The 25,869-nt window shown below is 34.3% G+C and overlaps 1 protein-coding gene and 1 pseudogene across 15 annotated transcripts in view; one reads left to right on the top strand and one right to left on the bottom strand.

Moving 5' to 3' along the window:
* The window catches only part of IQCM (IQ motif containing M), a 662,550-nt gene that overhangs the window by 509,095 nt on the left and 127,586 nt on the right, over window positions 1-25,869 (bottom strand). For 14 of the 15 annotated variants that reach the window (XR_006201682.1, XR_006201681.1, XR_006201683.1 and 11 more), the window contains one exon: window positions 21,849-21,940. The exons of the other annotated variant lie outside the window; for it this stretch is intronic. Coding sequence is in view for 11 of the 14 variants with exons in the window: in XM_042935333.1 (XP_042791267.1) it covers window positions 21,849-21,940 (92 nt within the window). In the remaining 3 variants the exon portion in view is untranslated. The remainder of the gene's footprint in view (window positions 1-21,848; window positions 21,941-25,869) is intronic. 15 annotated transcript variants of the gene reach the window in all.
* LOC122217207 lies at window positions 3,980-11,994 on the top strand (annotated as a pseudogene).

The raw sequence follows: 25,869 nt of genomic DNA, 5'->3' as shown, positions 1-25,869 counted from the left end.
CATGAAAAAATTCACATTTCTTAACCTTTTATTGAAATAGAATTCATGCAGAAAACTAAACATGAGAATTCAGCTTAATAAATTTTCACCAACATCCTTGTGAATGATGACATGATTTCTAGCCACTAGAAACCCCTATGATGTTCCTCCCCCTTAGTCACTATTCCTCAAGATGAAGATGATGTGAGATAATTGCCCTGTTTCACCTTTTTCTATAGGGATAATTAACCTTTCTAGTACAATGTACCAGAAAGTCCCTTTTATTTTCACTCATATGTGGTGCCCCTCTTTAGTATATCAGATGTACATGTAAGGTATAGATCCCTTGGCAAACTCACAGCCCCAATCTGGCCTGGTGATTACTTTCCACAGTCCTTGCAACACGGAGATTGCACTCCAGACCCTCTGCCAGCACTGCCACCAGACTCCCTCTGTTCATGTATCCTCTCCCTAGGTGGACACTGGGCATTCCAGGCCTCCCACCTGCACAGCAGTACACCCACTCCCCCTGCACACCTGTGTGCCTGTGTGCCTGCCCCTGCATGAAGCTCATGTGCAACTCAGAAGGTTGCTTCCTGCTTGACCATCTCCGGTCACACAGTGAACTTCTCTGCCTTCCAGCAGGCTGCAACTACATGTTCTCCAGTGTGGGGATGGGAGGCCCCCTCAAAGTCTTTCCATCACTGGATGATCTCCTTCAGCTTTAGATACACTGTACAATTCTCTTACATCTCTTTTTCATGGCTTAATATCTCTTCATATTAAATATCCCTTGTTTAAATCACTGTGTACTCCATGTCTCCTGATTAAACCTAGACTAAAATAAAGCCTTTATATTTCCAAAATATAAATTTTAACTACTTCTGAAATATGAGATTAGAGGTTTTTATTCTTTGAATGCCTGATAGAAATTGCCAGTGAAGCCATCTGCCCTAGCAGTTTTTGTGGAAAGATTTCCACAAGGAGTTACTTTCTTTAATGATTGTGAAAGTTGAGGTTTCGTATTTTTGTTGTTCTTGTTGAGCCAGTTAGGGGTACATTATATTTTTCCAGAAGCCTTTTTACTGTGTCTACATTTTCAATACTTCTGGCATAACGTCCTCCCTTTCTTCTTCTATGTCTACGATATCTATAGCGATATCACCTTTTATATTCTTAACATTGGTAAAAGTATTGAACTATATACACTATGCTAACAGAGATCAAAAGAAAGTTGAAAAACCTTTTACTTCAACTTTCTATATTCTATGTTTTAAATGTATCTCATAAGTAACATAGAGTTGACTCTTTTCCCTACAATGTAAAATTCTTTGACTTTTAACCGAAGTATCTCTTCTCATTTATTTTCAATGAGTAATATTTTTTGTAACTATCTAATTTTTCCTATTTTGTCACTTACTCCTTTTCCCTCTCTCCTTCCTTCATTTGTGCTAAGTACTTTTTATTATGCTACTTTTAACCTGTGTCATCAGTTTGAATGACACACTCTTTAGATAATTATATTCTAGATATTAAAAATGCATACATAACAAAAACTTTATCCTTTTCTTGGATACACTAAATTCTCTAGAATACTTTAACTTTTATGTTAATTTAAAGATAATATTATAATCACTATTTAATATTTTAATTATATTTTCTAGACTCACTAGATATTATTACTGCTATTGCACATCATCAGTTTATTTTCTTGTAAATATTTGTGATTTTTTAAATCTATATTTTTCTTGTCCTGAAGTACATCTTTTTTTTTTAAGTTTATTTATTTTTGAAAGACAGAGAGAGACAGAGTGCAAGCAGTGGAGGGACAGAAGAAAGAGGGAGACACGGAATCCAAAGCAGGCTTCAGGCTCTGAGCTGTCAGCACAGATCCCAACACAGGGCTCAAACCCATGAGCCATGAGATCATGACCTAAGCTGAAGTTGGTTGCTTAACCAACTGAGCCACCCAGATGCCCCCAAAAGTACATTTTGAATATTTCCTTCATGAGATTCTGTTGGTCATAAACACTTTCAGTCTTTGTTTATTTTATCACATCCTCATTGAACCTCTTGAAAGATATTGACTATGCCTGTAGACTTTTAGACTAGCAGGTATGACTGTAAGCACACTAGGGTTATTATTCCATTACCTTCAGGCTTTCATTGTCACTGTTGATAAATTGATTATCTTACTGCTCCTGCTGTGGAGTTTTTCTTTCTCTTTCTTTCTTTCTTTCTTTCTCCTTTCCTTCCTTCCTTCCTTCTTCCCTCCCTCCCTCCCTGACTTTTAAAAATATTTTTTTTTGTTTGGTCTTCTTTATCTTCACTGATTTCAAAGTATATATTTCTTTTATTATTTATCCAAATTAGGATTTACTAGGCTTCGGTTTGGCACTCCAATATTCTGCTTCCCACTCTAGTTGCAGACAGTTAAAGAAAAACTGACGTGTGGTATTCCCCACTGTCTTTTTAGTCCTTCAGTGATTTTTTTCATATATTTTTAGAACATAATTTATCTGACATATTTTATTATTTCAAAAGGGATGCTGTATATAAATATTCCTTAACCTCAGTAAGTGAAATAAATGCTTCATCAGAATTGTCAAATTATTAAAATCAAAGTTTAATAGATTTCCTTTATCTACAAACTAAAAAGAGATGCAATTCCAATGTCCATATTTCCTTGGCTACATGGTAACACATTTTACCTGTCCATGGGTAGATAACTAAGTAATATTGGACTAAACGTATATCTCCTGAGATATTAATCACTGGTAGGTCTCCAAACACCTTCTTCCCAATTTAGAAATGATAAAATGTAAACATGGTACTAAAATAAAGAAATCAATATGTCTCAGTGGTTCAATATAACTGTCATAAAAAGCAAAATGTTTGTGTTTTTTTTAAGAATACTGTAAAGCTGTTTCACAAAAACCTTGTTTATCTGTTAAAAAAAATAGTAAGTTAGAATAATCAGTTAATCCATTATCTTCCAAAAGATACAACCTCTTATGTTCTAAACTGAATTGTGTTCCCCAAAAAGATATGTAGACTCCTAACGCCTAGTACCTCAGAATGTGACCTTTTTTTTGGTAAATAAGGGTCACTGCAGATATAATTCATTAAATTAAGAAAAAGTCACATTGAAGTAGAGTGGGCCCTTAATCCAATATGACTCATGTCCTTATAAGAAGAGGAAAAACACGGAGACATATAGGAAGAAAATATAAAATCAGAAGCAGAGACTGGCACATGTCTATGCCACAAGACAATGAGCATCTAGGGCTATTACAAACTTGAAAAGCTAAGAAAGGACCCCGCCTCAAGATTTCCGAAGGACCATGACCCTGCCATCACCTTGGTTTCAGACATCCAGCTCCAGAACTGTGAGACAATAAATTTAATTTGTTACAGCAGCACTAACAAACCAATAAACCCTATTAAAGTGTTATTTGAAATTTTATATCTTATCAGTAACTTTTGAGGAGGTTATTAGACTATCATTTAACATAAAATACAGATAGATAATAATATGCTCGGCATTAAAGATTAATGTATGAATTATAATTCTTTCAGGGAGACTTGCTTATTGGCATTTGCTTGAGTTCCTCAAAATAGTATCACACCTTCTGGCTTGTAATTATGGAATAAAAATACAATCTTTCCCCCTTCTTCTCTTGGAAATAGTCCAAAATCAATAATAAAAATTAAACACCAGAAAAACAAATTCCTTCAATGAAATAAGAAACCATCTAAAACCTAGAAGCATGCTATAAAGACAGAACTTCCAAATATAAATGAAAGCCTGGGCGGCCCAGTGGTTGAGTGATCAACTTCGTCTCAGGTCATGATCTCACAATCAGTGAGAGCCTGGAGCCCACTTCAGATTCTGTCTCCCTCTCTTTCTGCCCCTCCCCTGCTCACACTCTGTTGTCTCTGTCTCAAAAATGAATAAACGTGAAAAAAAATTTTTTTTAATTTAAAAAATGAAAGTTAAATGGATGTGAAAGAAGATGAAATTAAAGATGCCACCATTGTAGATCTCAGGTAATACAGAGGATAGATCACTAAAATAAGTAGCCACATCTTGAAGAGCAAATCCCTTTGGGGGAAAAATGAAAAATAAGGGGTCTATACTGATAGCAGAAGTGCCCTGGGCCACATTATCTCAAGATCTCAAAAAGTGGGGAAGTTGGGACTGGATGAGGAATCATATATGTGAGGCATATTTTCAGGACTCAACCTCCAGTTGAAGCAAAGGGTAAGGAGAGACATTCAGCACTGTAAGTTGTCCTTCAGAGTGGAAATAAAATGGTTGGGGAGAAGCAAAGGCTAAAACAACTCATGCATACCACCGATCTGCATCATTAAAGGTCTTTTCCATCAGGGAACCTGCGTGGCTTAGTTGGTTAAGCATCTAACTCTTGACCTTGACTCAGGTCATGGTCTCACAGTTCATGAGATCAAGCCCCCCATATGGCTCTTCTCTGAAAGTGTGCAGTCTGCTTGGGATTCTCTCTCTCTCTCCCTCTCTCTCTGCTCCTCCCTGCACTCACTCACTCTTTCTCTCTCAAAAATAAACTTAAAAAAAAAAAAGGTGTTTTCCATTAACCAGGAACATTGTCCTGTCCATTCCTATATGCAAACCTCCTACAAATGGCTAGTCCAGGAAGAACATACTCCATTAAAAGTAAATAATAATAATCATAATCATAATATATATTGCAGAAACAAATAAAATGTAAAAGGCATTTTTTAAAATGACACATGAATACCATGAGAAAAAAATGTTGCCAAGTGAAAAAAGATGAAACATATTGCCACAAATAAGATAAACTTTTTAACCAAACGCATTGCCTAAGAAAATGTTTGGAGGAAAAAAGGTAATTGCCTCTATACAAAGAATTCTCAATAAAAATATATAAAAACTGAAGAAAAATATAGCGAGACAATAGAGATCACTGCTTGAGTTGAAGGAGCCCAAAAAGAAGTAAATGGAAAAAATTAAATCATTTGCAGAAATGAAGACAGAGTATGGGGCACTAGAAATAGGATTGATAGCAGTGAACGTGAAACATAATAAACAAAGCTTAAAGGGATTATAAGAAAAATGATAGACATAGGAAACAGGCAAAAGAAGAAAAGAAACAAAGTAATAGAATAAAAATATATTAAATATATAATTTAAGAAATAATCATTGAAATGAAATAAAATTAGAACCTTCAAATTGGAGGACATACTTTATGTCATGAAAAAAAATTATCACAGTATAATGCTTGCCAAAACATATCTCAGAAATATCACGAGAATTCAGAAATAAAAAAATAGGCAGGCAAAAAGAACAATATGACTATAAAAAGCAAAGCTGCAAACTACAAGGCAGTAGAGAAATGTGTACAAAATCCTCAAGAAAAATGAGCTTGACATAAGAGTATCACCCTGGCCTAGATGACAGAATCAATAAATAACTAACAGAAATTTTAAGAAGGAAAAGAAGTTGGTAAATGATGTAAGTTGGTAAATGCTGATTTCAACATCTTTTATAGTTAAAGGGGGAAAATTCTCATTTGGAATTAGTAAATCACTTGGTACAAAAATAGGCATATTTAAAGTAGGACTATCATGTATACTTTACCATGTATACTCTTTTTTTAAAGTTTTACTTTAAATTCCAGTTAGTTAATATACACTATAGTATTAGTTTTAAGAGTACAATGTAGTGATTTAACACTTCCATACAACACCCAGTGCTCATCAGAGCAAGTGTGTTCCTTAATCCCCATCACCCATTTACCCTTCCCCCTACCCACCTTCCCTCTTGCAACCATCAGTTTGTTCTCCATAGTTAAAAGTCTGTTTCTTGGTTTGCCTCTCTCTCTCTTTTTTCCCTTTGCCCATTTGTTTTGTTTCTTAAATTCCATATATGAGTGAAATCATTATCATGTATATTCTTAGTGTATACCTACACACTAAGAGAAAAAACATATCTAATAAAATCATTGGTGGATAACAGATAGAGGAAGGAAGAATAAATAGATATATAAAACTCCATTATTGTCCATGGGAGAGACTCACAGTTACATATAAAGAAAATATGTCTTCTACTTTTGAAATAGTAACTACTATGGGAATGGTCTCCTGTCACAAATAGCTAAAAATCTAGACAAAAGATTTATTATAAACATATGGTAATTAGAAGCATGTGGTACTCTTCTAAGACTAGACAAACAGATCAGTAGAACAGAATAAGACAGAGCAACATATCTATGCATATGTGGACATTTAGTATATGACAGAGGTGGCCCAGAAGACCACTGGGTAAAGAGAGCCTTTTCAGTAAATATGTCTAGGACAAGTGAGTGTCACTATGGCAGAGGAGGGTGAGAAGAATGGGGAGGGAATGAAACTGGACCCTTCTCTCACACTTTGCACAAAATAGACTCCAAAAAGCTTAAAAACTAAATATAAACATAAAACCATAATAACTTAGAAGACATCAATGGACATTAAGACCTTTAGGTAGCAAAGGTTTTACACTAAAATTTTCAAATAAGATACAAAAGAAATAGTCATAAGGTAACACTGATAAATTCAATTTCTATTTAGCAAGACACCATAAAACAGTTTATAAAGACAAGCCATGGACTTTTTCTAACACATGAGTTTCTAACACATGAGTAAACACAAAGATGCAGTTTATGAGATTTTATGAGAAATGTTTTAACTCAATAAGAAAAAAGCAACAAACCAAAAGAAAAATGGAAAAAAGTAACTGAACAAGATTTTTTTAAAGAGGAAATCCAGGGGTACCTGGGTGGCTCAGTTGGTTTAAGCATCCAACTCTTGATTTCGGCTCAGCTCATGATCTCAAGGTTTGTGAGTCCGAGCCCCATGTCAGGCTCTGTGTGCAGAGCCTGCTTGGGATTCTCTCTCCCTCTCTCTGCCCATCCCCCACTGTGCATGTTCTCTCTCTCTCTCTCTCTCTGTCTCAAAATAAATAAATTAAAAAAAAAAAGAGGAAATCCAAATGGCTAAGAAGCATATGATGAGGTTCAACCTCATGAATAATCAGAAAAATGCAAATTAAAAAATTTTAAACACTGAATCCCAACTGATTGGCACAAATTTACAATTTTAACAATTTCAAGTGAATAGGCTGTGAAACAATGGGACTTCATTCTCTGCAAGTGTGAATGTGAATTAGTGCCAATCTTGGAATAGTTTGGCATTATTGAGAAGTTTAAAGTATACGTAGCCCATGAACCAGAATACTCTCTCCTTGATATATAGAGAACCTCTTGCAGACATACAACAGGAGACATGCACAGTAGCGCTGATACAGCCCTAAAGTGAAAACAACTTAAATGTCCATCAAGAATAGACTAAATGCTGTATTATGTATTCTTAAAATGGTACACCATACATTAGTGAAAATGAACAAAATACAGTAATCTGTAACAGCATGGAAAAATTTTGTAAGCAGTGTTGAGCAAAACAGGTAGGGCACAGAAACTATAGATAGTATAATATAATTTATGTAATTTTTTTAAATAGGCACCAATAATTCTCTATCAGTCTGGGTGGTAAACCTACAGAGAAAAACATGGAAATTGTTACCACAAAACTAAAGCTGGTGGTTAACACTGGGGGGTGAACAAGAGTGTTCTAAATGGGAGGAGAAAAGGTGGGAGTGGGGGTAAATACTGAGTGCTGACAACATTCTATTTTATGATCTGGGTACTGCTGACACAGGTTTAACTTTATAATTATTCATCACATCATAACAGATTTCCATTTGCTCATTGCTGTCTTTCGGTCTGTCATGGTGGTTTTGACTTGCAATTTATTGCTGTCAATTTATTGTTGCTGGGCCAGTGCAGATCTTCAGGTGTGCAGGCTGCACTCATTCACCAGACCCTCCTTGCTCTGCAAACACAAACAGGGCAGAAGGCATGTGTCTGCAGTCGCTGAGCTGGAACCCGGGAGGGAGCGGGTGGTCAAGACTCCATCCTTGGGGTATAAGTAGGGAGGAGGAGGTGGGACCAATTGGGAATTAAGGCCCCAAGCTTCCCTTGCATGTTCCATTATCCTATTAGACTTACTTACAAACCACAAATTTAAAGGTAAATTACTTAGAAGTTCAAGACAATGACCAGAGAGCATTAATCCCCAAGAGCTGATCCCTTTCTAAGGGGCAGAGTCCTGTGTGACTTCAGGGTCACATGCCCATGAAGCCAGCCCACTACCATAGGTGTATGTTTTCTGCACACCTCTACATGTATTTTATATTGTGTATGTGAATGTGTGAATGGAGGAAAGGAAACAAAACAAAACAAAACAAAACAAAACAAAACAAAACAAAACAAAACAGATGATGCTTCTATTTCTTGCTTCAAGTCCCTGAGCAGTTCAGGTCTGAACAGAAGGGAAATAAGAAGATCTGAAGTGATCATTGCATTAACATTTTAAACCATCTACCTGACTGAAGCTTATTTACCAAAATGTTCATATATATGAATGTAGACCTGCATGTTTAAAGGATGTTTTATAAATTAAATATTAAATATTTATAATTAAGATCATGGGCAATTAATTCCACAGCATGCTAAGCAATTTAACATAATTGTCCTTGGCTATAATCTAAATGCCAAGAACCTCCTACTCTGATTCTAGTTCCTTCCATTCCACTCACTTTAACTGAAAAAAATGTAATGTTTGGTGGGGCAATTTATGAAATCTAATAAAAGTGGATATGAGCAGATTAAGTTATCTAATATAGGACAATTCAGATTCCAGAAGGGAAGTGGGATGGAAGGAAACCAAGTAGGTGCTCTACCTTTGATACCCTCATTTAATTCTCTCACAGTAATACTGAAAGGCATATACAAATATCTCATTCCTACAAAAGAACACTGAGGTTAGGAAGGCTAAATACCCTTACCAAGGTCATCCATCTAATAAGTGGATATATATACTCCAATCAGGCAACAAACTTCTATGACCTTTCTTTGCTATCTTTTTTTCTTCTTTTCTTTAAACATTTACTGTCCATTTACTATGTGCCAAGCATGATCACAAAAATGAGTGATCAACATCCACTGGAGGCCCAAATCCTAATCCTGTGTTCTCAGTATGATAAAGTGTGGCTATGAGCACTTGAAATGTGGCTAGTATGAATGGTGATGTGCTGTATGTTAAATTATATGCCAGATTTTAAAGAATTTGTAAGAAAAAAAAAGGAATGTAAAATATGATACTAATAATTTTTCATATTGATTATGTATTAAATGATGAATTTTATATATATTAGGTTAAATTTAGTGTGTTTAAAATTTATGTCATCTTTTCTCTTGTTTTATGTGACTACTAGCAAATCTATTTTTCTTAAGTTTATTTTTTAGAGATGGGGAGGACACAGAGAGAGGGAGAGAGAGAATCTCAAGTGGAGAGCCTGACACAGGGCTCGAACTCACAAACTGTGAGATCATGACCTGAGTCAAAATCAAGAGTTGAATGCTTAACCAACTGAGCCACCCTGGCACTTCATCCAGAAAATTTAAATTATAAGTACATCTTTCATTTTATTTTTATTAACATCATTGGTCTAATGATCCCCTTTCAATCTTGCTTCAGGATATATAAATGAATTACATGCTTATAACGCTTAAATGTTTTATTTTAAGATTATTTTGCATAAGAAATATCTGTAATCCACTGTGGAATGTATCTTCCTGCTACCATCAATATTTATAGATGATATATTCAATCTCTTGAAATTTCAGAAATTAGCTTAGCTAAAATTAGCTAAACACTGTTGGGTTTTCCTCTTCCTGACAGAGTATATAAATGAACAGAGAAATACCTGGATTCAAGACACAGGTATTCTTGTAATGGAATAAAAAGAGGTTTTTCACATTCCTCAAATATCTCTTAGAGATTTGCTGAACACTTCTAATATCATAGGATGCATTTTTCCCAGCATGAAAATTTTTGATTGTTTAGAATTTGGTACATTAAAAATACTTTTTACATTTTCCTAAAAATGATGAGGCAAGGTGAATTTTCAGACAAAACACTTGTGTTTTTACAAGATGTCTATTAATGTGAGCAGTGGGGAATAATGCAAAAAAGCTATATTTCCTAATACATTATTATATACTTAAACAGCAGTAGAAACTAATTTATAATTCAATATAAAGGCTAACACTCTAAAATTATATATGATGTAACAATATTATTGATAAACTTGGAAGACTAATTGAAAACATAATTCTAAAAAATATGTACAGTAGTGAGAAACACCATATTTAGACCACATAGTATCAGATGGAGAAAAACTCAAAAATTACACAAATTTACACTACCCTTTAGTTTGTAACATTTTATGTACTACAAAATACTCACTTTATAAGCCCATCCTATATTGAATTACTCTGTTTTGTCATGAAATATAGCCTTAAAATATCCCAATTTTAGGGGCACCTGGTTGGCTCACTCAGTAGAACATGCTACTCTTGGTCGCAAGTTCAAGCCCCACTTTGGGTGTAGAGCTTACTTAAAAAAATAAAATTTGAACAAAATATCTCAATTTTATATTTAAAGAGCAAAATATTCATAGATACATATAAGACAATATGAACCTATATAAAGCAATACAATAAAATGGAATGAGAACTGGGAATCAGAAAACTAATACTTGAAATTTGAGCTACTTACATACTTTTTAATATTTAGTTTCTTCATACCAGTGATGGGAAAAATTAGATGAACTTTGCCTGAAAATCCCATGAGAATCAAGAATACAACATATAAAAAGAAACTTACCAGTAAGGAGTGATACGAATTATGTTATTAGTTCATTAAAAACAAATTTATTCTATTACTTTGTTAAAACATCTATCTTTCAGTTAATGTTTTTAGTAGCCATTGTGGCAAAAAATTAATAAAAATATTTTAAATATCTTAAATTTCAGCTTTTTTCAAATAACTTTTGGAATTTCCTAGGTATAAAATAATAACTGACATTGTATCAACAAATGAAAGTATTTATGAGAAGGTACTTGATTATTACAGTAGAATTGGGGGAGATAGGGGATCACAGAATCAAAAAGGCAGGTAGCAATGGTCTAAATGTACACAAGGCCAGCATCATCTCCCTCTCACTGCACCTGTTGTAATATAGTGGATTCCTGAATAAAACTAAATCTGCTTAGAATGCATAGAATTTATTATTTGGGGGCAAGAACAAGCATCTTATGAAAGGCAGCAAAAAGGGAGCCAAGAAGAAAGTGGTTGATCCATTTTCTAAGAAAGATTGGTATAATATGAAAGCACCAGATACGTTCAATATAAGAAATATTAGGAAAACACTAGTTACCAGAACACATGGAACCAAAATCGCATCTGATGTCCTCAAGGGTCATGTTTTTAAAGTGAGCCTTGCTGATCTGCAGAATAAGGAAGTTGTATTTAGAAAATTGAAGCTAATTACTGACGATGTCCAGGGCATCTTTCCATGGCATGGACCTTACCCATGACAAAATGTGCTTCATGGTCAAAAAAGTGCAGAACATGATTGAAGCTCATGCTGATGTCAAGACTACCAATGGTTATTTGCTTCATCTGTTTGTGTTGGTTTTACTTAAACAACAACAACAACAACAACAACAACAACAATCAGATTTGGAAGACCTCTTATGCTCAGCACCAACCTCCAGATTCAGAAAAAGATGACAAAAATCATGACCCAAAAAGTGGAGACAAATGACTTGAAAGAATTGATTCTAGACAGCATCAGAAAAGACATTGTAAAGACTTGTCACTTTATTTATCCACCCCATGATATCTTTGTGAGAAAAGTAAAAATGCTGAAGATGACCAAGTCTGAATTGGGAAAGCTCATGGAACTTCACAGTGAAGGTAGTAGTTCTGGAAACACTACTGGGGATGAGAACGGTGCTCACGTTGAACGAGCTGATGGATATGAGCCACCAGTCCAAGTATCTGTTTAAAATTCAGACATTTAATGGTGACAAATAAAAAAAATCTTATTTGTGATGTTTAAAAAAAATAACGTATTATTTTAAAAATTCTATTTTCCACTTCCAAAATGAGTTGAAAATACCTCTCTACCCTCCTCCCTTCCTATCTTCAGCCGGCTTCACATACTGTCAAAAGGCGGGAACAAAGAACATGGTTTTTCCTCCTCTAGTACTGAGTGCTGTGGACTTAATTTTGTTCCTCCCAAATTTTTATGTTGAAAGCCTACCCCTCAAGGTGATGGTAGTTGGGAGATGGAGCCTTTGGCAATTAAATTTAGATGAGGTCATGAGGGTGGGACTCTCATGCATGATGAGGTCATGAGGGTGGGACTCTCATGCATGATGCCCCTATAAGAAGAGACCAGAGAGCTCTCTCTCTCTCTCTGAATGTGCCCTCTCAGAAAAGGCCATGTGACAAAACAGGTAGAAGGCAGCTGTTTGCAAGCCAGGAAGACAGCTCTCAACAGAACCCAACCACGTAGGTACCCTGATCTCAGGCTTTCAGCCTCCAGAACTGTGAGAAAATATTTCTGTTGTTTAAGCCACCCAGTCTATGGCATTTTGTTTTAGCAACCCAAGCTGACTAGTACCTGAATAACCTCTGATGAGCAAGTGAAGAAGCTGGAGAGTTAGCTGCACTGGTACATGAGGGAGAATTCCCTTGTATTCATTGAGAGAAAATGAAATGGATGCTTATGTCCAATTAATGAAAGAAAACTATTACATTAGACTTAACTAGAAAAAAAAATTAAGTATTGCAACTAGGTTTTAAAAAGATACAAAGGAACAAAATTGAAAGGAAATAAACTAAGTTGTTAAGCACAGCTGTGAGAGGGTGGTGGCATTAATTGACAAGTTTTTTTTTTCTTTTTTCCAAATTGTTCTTTAATATAGTTGTCTGTATTTTTATAACTGAAAAAAAAAAATAAAACCTAACATTTGGCTATTGATCTCAATACAAAAGGAGTCTAACAGAAAGGTTTTGTTTATTTTCAGTTATCTTCACAGGGGACAAAAGCTATTTATAAAGCATTTTTTGAGTTCCCATATGTCTACCATTCTATTGGCTATTTTTTTTAAGTAGGCTTCATGCTCAGAGAGAAGCCCAATGTGGGGCTTGAACTCGCGACCCTGAGATCAAGACCTGAGCTGAGATCAAGAGTCAGATGCTTAACCGACTAAGCCATCCAGGTGCCCCTCTACTGGCTATTTTTAAAGGGTATGTGCTGCCTTCCTTAAACTCATCCATTTTATTGAGAGAAGATTCCACCACAGTAATTGATAATAATACCATATATACAGTATTTAGACAATTTTCATTGTAATGAGTAAATGCTGAAGTAAAATCAAATAACAAATATTAAGATCTCAAAGAAAGCACTCACTCAGAGCTGACCAACACGGAGAGCAGGAAAATATAATGATTAGTAGAAATTCATGAAATAGAAAGCAATGCACTCTAAAGAAAACCAATTAATCCTAAAGTTGTTTCTTTAAAAAAATAAATAAAGTTGACAGACATTCAGCACAACTGACTCAATAGAAAAAGGAAGGAAAGGAGGGAGAGAGAGAAAACCTAAATAATTAATATAGAAAATTAAAAAGGAGACATCAGTACAAATGTTATTATGGACAACTTTGTGGCAATACTTTTGACAACTTGGACATATTACTATAAACATAACTTATAAAAAACTGGCAGAAGATTAAAATAATTTCATCAGTTCCAATCTTATTAAAGACATTTAATCTATGATTTTAAAATCCCATATAAAGAAATCTCCAGGCCAAGTGGCATCATTAGTGATTTTCCCCCAACATTTAAGAAAAAAAATAGCACAATCCTACACAAAGTCTTCCAGACAAATGAAAAAAGTGGGAATAGTTTTCAACTTATTGTATAATATTCATTACCTCAACACCAAATCCTGACAGGAACATTATAAACAAGGAAAATTACAGGTCATTTCTCTTTTCAAAATAAGTTTAAAAATCGTCAACAGAATATTAGCAAATTAAATTCAAGTTTGGTTTATTCCAAGGTTGAAGATTAGTTTCACATCTGAACATGAATGAGCATAATTCACTACATTAAGAGAACAAAGGAGAGAAATCATATAATCATCTTGAGATAAAAATAAAATCATCTGATAAAATTCAACATTGACTCATGATGAAACCTCTTCACTAAGTAGGAACTTCTTTAATATAGACAGGCTTTGACAAATACTATACATTATACTTAATGCTAATATATATAATAATTCCTTCTGAGATAGAAAATGAGAAAGCTGTTCACCATTTTTGTGTTACATTGTTCAGGGGGGGCTAACAAATGCAATAAGGTAAGAAAAAATAAATAAAAGACCCAGAGTAGGAAGAAAAGAACATAAACTGTCATCATTCATGGACAGTATGATTATATACTTAAGAAATCTAGAAGGATCAACAGATAAACCAGATTAACTACTAGAAATTATGTTAATTTATAAAGTCTATAAGATGTAAGGTCCATATAAAAAGATTAACTGTATTTCTAGGTTGCAGAAACTGGGGTAGGGCTGAAATAAAATTTTAAATAGCATTTAAAATAGCATCAAAAACATCAAATGCACGGAAATAAATCTTTAAAAAATGCAGAAAACAATAAAATATTATTGAGACTTTATAAAGCCCTAAATAAAAGGAAGGACATATCATGTCCATCTGCAGTTCATTTGGAAAATTTGTAAGTTTTTTTGCAATTCTTGATATCTACCTGGGGACAGGCAAATCTAAACAAACATCATCTTTTTATAAAATAATGACAATTATGGCATAGCTTGTGAGATTACAGTTAAAAAAAGACAAAACTGGAATAGTGGACAATGAGAGTAAGAACTTCAAGATTGGGGGAGAGCAAACCCACAGCATTTCATTTTATTGCCCCAAAGAGGGTAATATTTTTGTTCAATTTTGTCATATTTAAATCAATATCATTTGTTTATCAAAGACACCCTTAAAGGAAGTGAAAAGACCAGTCACAATACAACAAAAGATTAGTATCAAGAATTTAATAACACTCCAAATCTAGGAATCTAGGGTGGAAGCAAAGAGACAGGATTTGGCAAGGGCAAATAAGTAGATATCAGTTGCTATCAATATTATTAAACAAATGAAATAAAAGAGGGCAACCCATGAACAAGTGATGAGAATGCATCATGACAAAAAATCAATCTATTAATCTAATTCTGGATTCCTGAGATCTAATATGAGTGTGTGTGTGTGTGTGTGTATACATATATATATATATATATATGTATATATATATATATATATATATACATGTGTGTATATATATATGTGTGTGTGTGTGTGTGTGTGTGTGTAGGTATATATCTATATATCTATATATGATTGATTGAAAGGAAAAGGAACAGAAGTGATACAAATTTTTTGTTGCTTGTTTGTTTTAACTAGGAGAGTTGTAAGCTACCAGGAATATAGGTATGAGCCCTAAAAACAAACTACTCTAAATAATATAAAAAACCTTGTGGAATCAGACTTTCTTATATTTTCTGGTTTTACTATTTTTATGCTTTCCTGCTCGTTCAGCCAGGGTTTTAATCTTATCTTTTAATATTTAACTAGCATTTTTAGGTGTTCTGTACCCAAAAGTCTTTCCTCGCATAGTTGTTCACCATGTTCTCAGAAACACACATGCACACACACACACACACACACACACACACACACACACACACGCACACACGCACACACATATAGAGCTGTATTTTTTTCAGCTTTATTTTTTATTCAAAATGAAAACAGCATATTTAAGCTCCATGGGTGGAACTATTTATTCTAATAAATTAGATAAATTTCTTCATTAAATAGAAAAAAAATAAATATGCAAATTGGTACCACTCTTAGAAAATGAAATGGTATCTTCACTCATAGTGAGTACTTCCTATGTGCCAAGAATGATTCTGGATCCAAGGGATTTAGTAGTGAATAAATCAGTCAATACTATCTGTCTTCATGGATTTTACATTCTAGCAGGAGGAGGCAGACAAAGTCAGATAAATGAAAGAAGCAACATGTCCTGAGATCTCAAATGCTAGAGGTCAAAGTAAAGCAAGTGACATAACAGGGCTGGCAAGTATGGTTGCTGCTATAATAAACTGGCCAGGAATGGCCTTACTGGTAAGGAGGCATTTGGACAATGCCCAGAAGTGGCCAAAAGGTGATGCCTGTGATATCTAAGGAAAGGAGCTTTCTAGACAAAGAGAACAACACCTACGGAGTTCCTGAGTTGGACATGTTAGGTTTGAAATGCCTGTTAAAAATTCAGGTAGACATGCTGATTAAGCAGCTGAATGTGAGATGGAGTTCAAGAGAATAACCAGGCTGGAGATATGTTTGGAGTCATCAGCACATAAATGATATTTAAAGCCACAGCTTGGATAAAATTATCAAGGGAATGAGTGTAGCTAAAGAAGAAATTCAAAAATTTAATGCCAGGCCTCTATTTTCACTAGGGTCCCAAGACTCTTAGTGGGATTTAAAAATATTTTTAGAGTTTAGAAGGTGATCTGGTGAACAGTAGTGCTCTTCAATGTCAGGTTTTGGAAACATTTCAAAGGTATAACTATTAGAGAATACATGTAGTACGATGGAAAGCAAAATCATTTAAGGAAAAGGGCTCAAGGAATGCAGAAGCCAATGAGTCAGAGAGCTTATTTATTTGGACACCCACATCACAGTTATTACAAGACTGGTGCTTGAGAAAGTCACGAGGGCCCAGGGTCTAAATTCTTTAAGATATTTGAAAATGGATGCAAATCAATAGATTACTGTAAGAAGAAGAGATAATGGAGGATATCATTTGATGACATGGGATTCAAAGATGGATTCATGTTAGAGAATAGGAAGCGACAATGGTCTGGAAACAGCATAAGGAATAAGGTCACTACTCCATCTCCAATCCCAGACAGGCGAGGTGTGGGAGAGAGAACCATCACCACTTGAGACAACAGCAGAGAAAGAAATGTCCTCAGGGCTAGGGACAGAGCACGGATTTTAGTGAGACCAAGAGCTAAAGGGAACACTTAGCAGAAGAGAAAGATTCAGGGCTTTTGCTGGTTACTGGCTATGATTTCAGAGAGGAGAATAAACAGTTTCTAGGAGCAAAAAGGATAAGGGATAAGGTCACAAAAAAAGGCATACAGAATTAGAGAGAAAGGGAGTGGGACTTTGGTGATAAGAGGCAACCTGGAAGTCCTAGGTGTCTTGTGGACACTGATGTAGACAGAGTTAAAGGTCATACTTAATGAGATTCATCCCAAGGGTCCCAAGGCTGTGAACTTACCAAGTAGGGTAAGGTAAGAAATCTTGCTAAGAGCAAAGGCTGGGGTTGGTCCACTTCTCTCCAATCAATGATTATGTACAGAGATTTTAATATCTGAGAAGCAACCCTACAGGTAAGGGAAATATTCTAACCTTTTGTTCTTTTCACTGAAGATAGTTTCATTCTTTCCTTGAAGATTACAGATGATGAAACTAAAGCCCAGAGAACTGGGGTACCTCCTACCATGGGCCTATTCCCTTAGAATCATAAAGATGGAGGTAAAGCTCTGAAATGACTGGTGAAAGGAGTGCTTGAAGAATATCAATTTCAGTGTGACCTACCAAATTCATTGAAATAGCAAATAAACAGGCAGATTCAAGGTCTAGAGCAGGATGCTAACAATGATAACGACAAAAATAGTTGAATTCAGGAAAGGTCACAGTGATTGTGTTTATACATTAACAATAAAACTCACTTCCTGAGTTCCATGCTGTGATAGGGTTGAGTGTGTGGTTAAGAGGTAGGTCTTGTGCTTCTAGTAATAAATCCTTTAGGATATATGCTTTACTATTTACATCTAGGGAACTGAAATTAATAGTCACAGCTCAATTTTATTAAGCACCAGGATGTATGGTATACATGTTATAAACATAATCTAAAAATTTTGAGGTTGGTATTGTTATTATTCCCCATGTAATCAATGAGGAAACTGACTCATAGAGTGATTAAGTCACTTGGATGAGGTTTCCAACTAGAAACTGGCAGAGCCAGAATTCTAATCTCATTAGAATGACTAGAACAACTTCAGTGCCTTCACTACTGTGCTATCCCATAGCCCCCTTACCTGCAGTTTCACTTTCTATGGTTTCAGTTACCCACAGTCAACCAAGATCCAGAAGCAGATGATCCTCCTTCTGACACACTGTCAGAAGGTAAATAGAAGCCTAATGCTGTCATAATGTCTATGTCATTCACCTCACTTCATCTCATCAATAGACATTTTGTCATTTCACATCATCATGGGAAGAAGGTGGGTGTAGTACAATAAAATATTTTGAGAGACAGACCACATCCATGTAACTTTTATTACAGTATATTCTTATAACTGTTCTATTTTATTATTAGTTATTGCTAATCTCTTAATGGGCCTAATTTATAAATTAAACTTTACCATAGGTACGTGTGTATAGGAACACACATAATATATATAGGGTTCGGTACTATCTCAAGTTTCAGGCACCCACTGAGGGTCTTGGAACGTATCCCCCATAGATAAAGGGGGACTATTGTACCACTTTAAAAGGCAAGGCTTCAAGTAGTATAAAGTATATATATTTCTATATATATAACATATAATTATTATGTGTCATACATAATAATATATGTAAGTCAAATGAATAGAAGTCTTGACTTTGTCTTAACTCCCATGTTCTAATTTCCTTTCCTTTTTCCTTTAATAAGAATAATGTAAAGGAAGGAAAAAATAAGATAAAAACGGAGAGGGAGGCAAGCCATAAGAGACTCTTAAATACAGAGAACAAACTGAGGGTTGCTGGAGCAGAGGTGGTGGGGCAGGGAGGGGGCGGAGATGGGTTAAATGGGTAAGGGGTATTAAGGAGGGCACTTTTAGGGAGGAGCACTGGGTGTCATATGTAAGAGATCAATCACTGGGTTCTACTCCTGAAGCCAACACTATGCTGGACGTTAACTAACTTGAATTTAAATTAAAAAAAATTATTTATTTATTCTAAAAAAGAATTGGGCAATTTTAATTTAAGAGCCCAGTAAATTATCATATACCTCTGAGAAAACCGCAAGATCAGCATTCTCCACAATTTAAGCTACATCCTCTTATTAAAGAGACCTCAGCAACTGTTTCAGACATTCAGTGAAGCTGTAACTTACTAAACAGTGTTAATACTGATGTCCAGAAAAAGCTTTGTTGGACAAATTTGTAGACTAAAGCTGTAAAATGAACTAAAAAATTAACATGAATTTTAAAAAATATTCATAAAGTATTGATTATTTTTCACCCAAGACACAAAGCCAGGATCACACCTAGGTCACACCTAAAAAAAAAAAAATCAACATTTTTCACACTTCTCTGATAGTTAAGTAAGTCCTGGCCACAAATTTTCAGACATTTCTGACCTTACCAATAATAATAATAATAATAATAATAATAATAATAAAATTGCTATTATAAAAGAGTTGTTTGGCTGAAAACAAAGCAAAATAAAACAAAAATTCATATGAAACAAAGCACTGGTGAAATTTCCACTCTTATTTTATTAAAAATACATTTCATTTTAAGGAAAAAAGAAGAACTGCACTATAGCATTTGGAAATAATATTTTATTGAAAATTTTTATACTTTCAGCATGTTTAACCTTCCAACTCCCCTGAAGTTATATGAGTATTGAGAGACTTATATCATAAAACTAATAATCTGCCCAACAATTTGCTTTTAAAGCATATAAATGAAATGCATAACATTTTACTTATTTTTATGCTATCTCTGCAGTCTACACATAATCAGTGTAAACCAGAACCATAAAAGAAAAGTGTCCAGTGCCCTTTTTTTGCAGGTATATATTCATTGTTGTTTTTGTATTTTATTTCCCCAAATTCATCTTTTTCTTTTAGCCTATAATGCAGAAAGAGATACACAGATACATATAGAAAAATATTCCATTTGGGTGGCTTCTTTTAATTTGTCTTCATTCATTCATTCATTCATTCATTCAACAAATGTTTATTAATGCCTAATATGTGCCAGTCACTGTGATAAGACAAGGAGCCTTCATCTCCCATGAAGTTATTATGGATCTATTAGTAAATATTCCAAATGTGTCAGCAGAACATTTTTGCATGGACAGAACCTTTAGCAAACCTCAAAGCACATCCTGTAGGTGACTGCCCATTCTGCAGGCCTTTGACTCACAATTTCATAATAATCTGTAGCTAGTAATTGAGATTCTCTCAATAAACATTTTAGAAAGATTTTGTCTTTTCTTTAGCACTAAAAAAAACAAAAACAGTGGTCAAACTCCAATGGAGTAAGTTCCATGTAGATGGAAAAAGACTTAAATTTCTACATTCAGAGTAAAGCCATGAGAATTACTGAACCCTTCAATGAACTAAGAGGTGGCTCTAAAAAGGGAAAAAACATATGATTTATCTGAGTTTGATGGTATTTGAAAACAGATTTTTATCAGTGCTTAGTATGATTCTGAATAAACTCTAAATATCATAGAACTTTCACTTATAAGGTAGTTAAGGGCTGCAAAACCTCAGCCTTCACAGTTATCAGATTTCAAGATTATACTATTTCACCTATTAGATCCTATGCTTTATGAAGAATTTTTGACAGCATTTACTTCTTCATATACATATTCTAGACTCAGTTGAGATCCACACATTGTTTACACTACCTGGGACCTCAAACTACCTGGTCAAGCCTTAAAAGAATTTAAGCTATGGATCAATTCAACATTCAAAAATTTTAAACAGATGTGTGTTCGACTTTAAACAGCATGTGTTCAAGATTCTGACATTATATTCACAAATATTAAAAGTACTGGTGAATATTGGTTGGATTAATGAAAATGTGGTGCTTGAGCCTCCATTTGATGCTTGAATTCCTTATAATAATCAAAGCAGAGAAACGCTGGCAAAATTGTAGTTGGATAAAGGAAATTTTATGCAAGAATGTCTTAAGAATGCAAGGAGAAGCTTCTTCTGCAAATTTTCAAAATCAATCAAAGTCCCACTCTACAAGAAGAGTTTTCTCTTAATGACAGCCTGAAGCTCAAGAACATGAGTAACAAGTTTAAAAAGAGGAAAACTACAAAACAGTTTCTTTGGATCAATAGCCCCCTAGGTCTGTCTTTAAGCAAGTCACCAAGTTCCAGAGAGTTAGCTTTTCAATCACCCTTAAGGGACTTTAAAGAATCATCTATATTTTCTTTTGAAGAATTATGTATTCTTTTAAAACAACAATAACTCAAGGATAGAGGAAATTATAAAAGTATAAGAAATTTATGCTTATAATTTCCTAAAACCTTCAATATTCACACACATTAAAAACATCCAATCTGGGGCGTCTGAGTGGCTCAGTCAGTTCAGCATCCGACTTCAGCCTAGGTCATGATCTCGCCATTCCTGAGTTCAAGCCCCGCATCAGGCTCTGTGCTGACAGCTCAGAGCCTGAAGCCTGTTTTGGATTCTGTGCCTCTCTCTCTCTGCCCTTCCCCTACTCATTCTCTCTCTCTCTCTCTCTCTCTCTCTCTCTCAAAAATACAGAAACATTAAAAAAATCCAATCTCTCAAGTTCAAATAAAAGAGCTGAAAATGAATTATTAGTATTTGTTTCTGAAATCTCTTTATATTTTGACACAGTATTTAAAGGAAATACTAGCTGTTTGACACTACATTTTAAATGAATGTGAAATAATGAAAGTCACTGCGTTATTAACACTTACGAATGACTCACCATGTTCTTTCGGAAGTCCCATGGAAGAGGTGGTCATGGGTTGTAAGGGCAAGCCAAAGTTGATGGGGACGGCATATGGTGAGACCAACAATCTGTTTCCAGAATGTAAAGATAAAGCCTTGAGTGATTTCTAATCCCTATTTTGTAATACAAACGCTCAAGAACAATGTTATAATATTAGATGCTAATCACAGAGAAAAAAAACACTTGTCTCCTATCAGTAGAGACTATGCATGTTGGACCCTCAGCATTCTGCAGAGTTAGAAGCATGCAGTAGGCCCTCTATAAATATTATTGAAAATATATATTTATATGTAATTATGTTATTACATATAAATATATAATATTTATTGAATTAAGACAAAAATAATACCAAATTTTGCTGGCTCTGAGCATGGATAACAAATAGGAACATTTGCTTTCTGAATGAAAACAAAACTCAGAAAACTGAACAAACATCATATCTATTTATTCTCGCTTTCACAAGAGATTTTAAGTAACATGTTTCTTATCATGACTTAGTGAGATTTAACCAAGTCAGCTGAATCAAAAACTGGGTATCATGTAGAAATTTTAGCAAATGTACATAAGCAAAAGGAAGAAAATAAAAATTAGCCCTAATTCACCACACTATTATTTTAGTCATATTTGTAAAACCTTAAATGCTTCTTAAGGGCCAGGCACGATTCTAAGTTCTGTCTGTCTTGCTGCATTTAGTGCTCACAAGATACTGGGTTTTTATTATTATTACACCCATTTTATTTTATTTTTATATTTATTTATTTATTTATTTATTTATTTATTTAAATTCAAGTTAGTTAACATACAGTGTATTATTGGTTTAGGAGTAGAATCCATTGAATCATAACTTACATATGACACCCAGTGCTCATCCTAACAAGTGCCCTCCTTAATGCCTATCACTCATTTAGCCCATCCCCCCACACTAACCTCCCCTCCAGCAACCTCAGTTTGTTCTCTGTATTTAAGAGTTTCATATGGTTTGCTTCCCTCTCTGTTTTATCTCATTTTTCCTTCCCTTCCCTTATGTTCACCTGTTGTGTTTCTTAAATTCCACATATGAGTGAAATTATATATTTGTCTTTCTCTGATTTCTTATGTTTAGCATAATACACTCTAGCTCCATCCACGTTGTTGCAAGTGGCAAGATTTCATTCTTTTTGATCACCAAGTAATATTCCATTATATATATATATATATATATATATTCCATTATATACATATATTCCATTATATATATATTCCATATATATATATAATAATAATATATATTATATATATTATATATATAATAATATAATATATATTATATATAATATATAATAATAATATATATATATTCCATATTCCATTATATATATATATATAAATATATATATCTTCTTTTACAAATGAATAAACTAAGACATTAAATGGTTAAGTAGTATATAGTTCAAATGATCCCAGCTAGAAATGGGTGGAGCCAGGATTTGAATCCAAGTAGTAGGACCTCAAGAACTAAATTCCTTATAACTATTTTATACTAACTGTATTTGTCATAATTAACATATGTACTATATTTCATACCTTCTCTGTTTATTTGCACATATATGTACATGAATCCTTTAGCTCATTTTTTTTTACTTAATATCATGAATTTCTTTATTTGTAAATGTACGAAGATGTACACTGTCATTTAGACCCTTTACAAAGCATTCCATTATATGGATTTAACATACTGATGGTTTATTTACCAATTTCTTTTGCTGGATATTTGGGTTGCTTCCACTTTTTTGGTATTTATAAACAAGGATGAAAATCTTTGAACATTCATATTTGTGAACCTATCCAATTCTTTTCTTATTATAAATGTCTAGAAATTGAATTGCCAGTTCAAATGTTATATAAATATTATAGAAATTTTTAGGATTTTAGGGGCGCCTGAGTGGCTCAGTCGGTTGAATGTCCAACTTCGGCTCAGGTCATGATCTTGCAGTTTGTGAGTTTGAGCCCCACGTTGGGCTCTGTGCTGACAGTTCAGAGCCTGGAGCCTGCTTCAGGTTCTATGTCTCCCTCTCTCTCTCTGCCCCTCCCCTGTTGGTGCTCTGTCTCTCTCACTCTCAAAAATAAATAAACATTAAAAAAAATTTTAAGAAATTCTTAGGATTTGAAAACATTTTGCCCATCAAAAAACTAGGGTCTCTGAGGGAAGACTCTGTGGCAGAGTTTTACATTTGGCATACAATTGATACTTAATAAATAGTAAATAAATGACTGACTTAATAGGATCCATTAGTCCATCTGTCACTCATGTGGTCACATGCAGTGGCCAAACAACTGAGGTATCACTAGTATGACCAAATCATACAGTCAAGGGAAAATATGAAAGTCTTGAGTATACAGTCAGCTTTGCAAAACCCCATTTAAAATTCTAGAATTTATTTGTATGTCATCAAGAATAGGGCCACAATACACTAATCAATCACAATTTTCTTTGATCTCTTCTATCTGGCCCATGGTTATATATTTAAATCTCCAAATTAGGACTATTAATTGCATTGTTCAATGATTCCCTATTAATGAAAGATCCTAACAGAAGCAGACCACAGTTCATCCACTTAAGCAAAATATTTTACAAACATTAAGGTGAAATGGCAGGGTCGTTTCAACTTGGATGTGAAATGCAGTGAGGGATTCTATCATTACTTTATAATCTTCTCATTTTATTATTCAATTGATCAGAATAGCCTAAATACAAACTGTCATATAACACACAAGAAACTCCCGAATGGTCACAAAACTAGGGGAAGAAGTCTGGGCTCACTTGCCCAAGTTACAGAATGCATTTACAGAAATACAGTTGTCATACCTTCAAATGCACCAAATATTATAAACAACAACAACAAAAATAGCTCTAAAAATAAGTGCATAGAAAATTAATTTCCTTGGTGGAAAATTAACATTTAGAATGCACTCACATTTATCACTATTGTCATAAAAAGAGCATGTTAATGTACGGTAATCTTTGAAGTTAGAATTCAAAGGTATATTGAAGAACTTCACTTCCTTAAATTTGAAAATTCAGAGGTATTCAATTTTGGTTTTGCTCTGCAAATCAAATGTAGAGAAATCTGGCAAAAGGAAATCATACATTTATAAGATTGTATTTCTTCATGTATTGTCCAAGGAAATTTCTTTTGTGGAGCCAATATTTTTACGGTCTACCTAAAAATATTATGTGTCTCCCTTAGAAATAAGTATTTTCCAAGGCATCTTCAGGGGAATTGTAAGTAGTTTATATACAGCTTCCCTCACAGGGGTCTATTCGTATTGAACAGAAATCTTCCAGAAGTCTCACAAAGAGTTGGGCAATTCATGCTAATTAGTGCTGGACTCTGTCCCTGCATTGTTAACAACCTCCTACCTGATTTCCAACTGATTCTATTGTCCTTTCTGTTGCTTATATCCTCATGGCTAAGTTTCCTTATCTTTATTATGTGGTGAACTAGATTTCAGTAAAAATTTCACTCTAATGGCATCTTATTTGTCTAGTTAAGCACAGGTTTTCTAATACCCTGAGTCACCATGTCCCAGAACACTTATTTGTCTTTCCTTCTGTATTCCCATCACACTTCTAACATTAATGAATGAAGCTAACTGCAAGGTAGGAAACAAGTTACCGCCATAAGCTAGCTATAAATAAAGACAAAGCAACCCTAGTGGATTGAAGTTCAGGCTTTATGTGCCCCAGGCTGTTACCGGGAGTACATGGACCTGCTCTTAATTTCAGAGGGTGTTGATCTTCCTCATTAGGTAGGACATGTTTTCATTAAAAATGGGATGTTAGGGTGTCAAGAGACCTTTATCTTCCACCAGTTACAGAAGAAACAATTCTTTGAGAAAGACTCAACTCTCTTGAGAAAGACATACTGAAAGATACTCTACCTGATCAGATTTATTATTAATGAGTGCTCCACTTGTCCCTAAGTCATTATTATTCTTTCTTGAATCTTCAGTCCCA

This window comes from Panthera leo, chromosome B1 (assembly GCF_018350215.1).
Source record: "Panthera leo isolate Ple1 chromosome B1, P.leo_Ple1_pat1.1, whole genome shotgun sequence".
NCBI classification, from domain to species: Eukaryota; Metazoa; Chordata; class Mammalia; order Carnivora; family Felidae; genus Panthera; species Panthera leo.
Note: the sequence above shows the minus strand (reverse complement) of the source record. Positions and strands in the feature narration are given on the sequence as shown.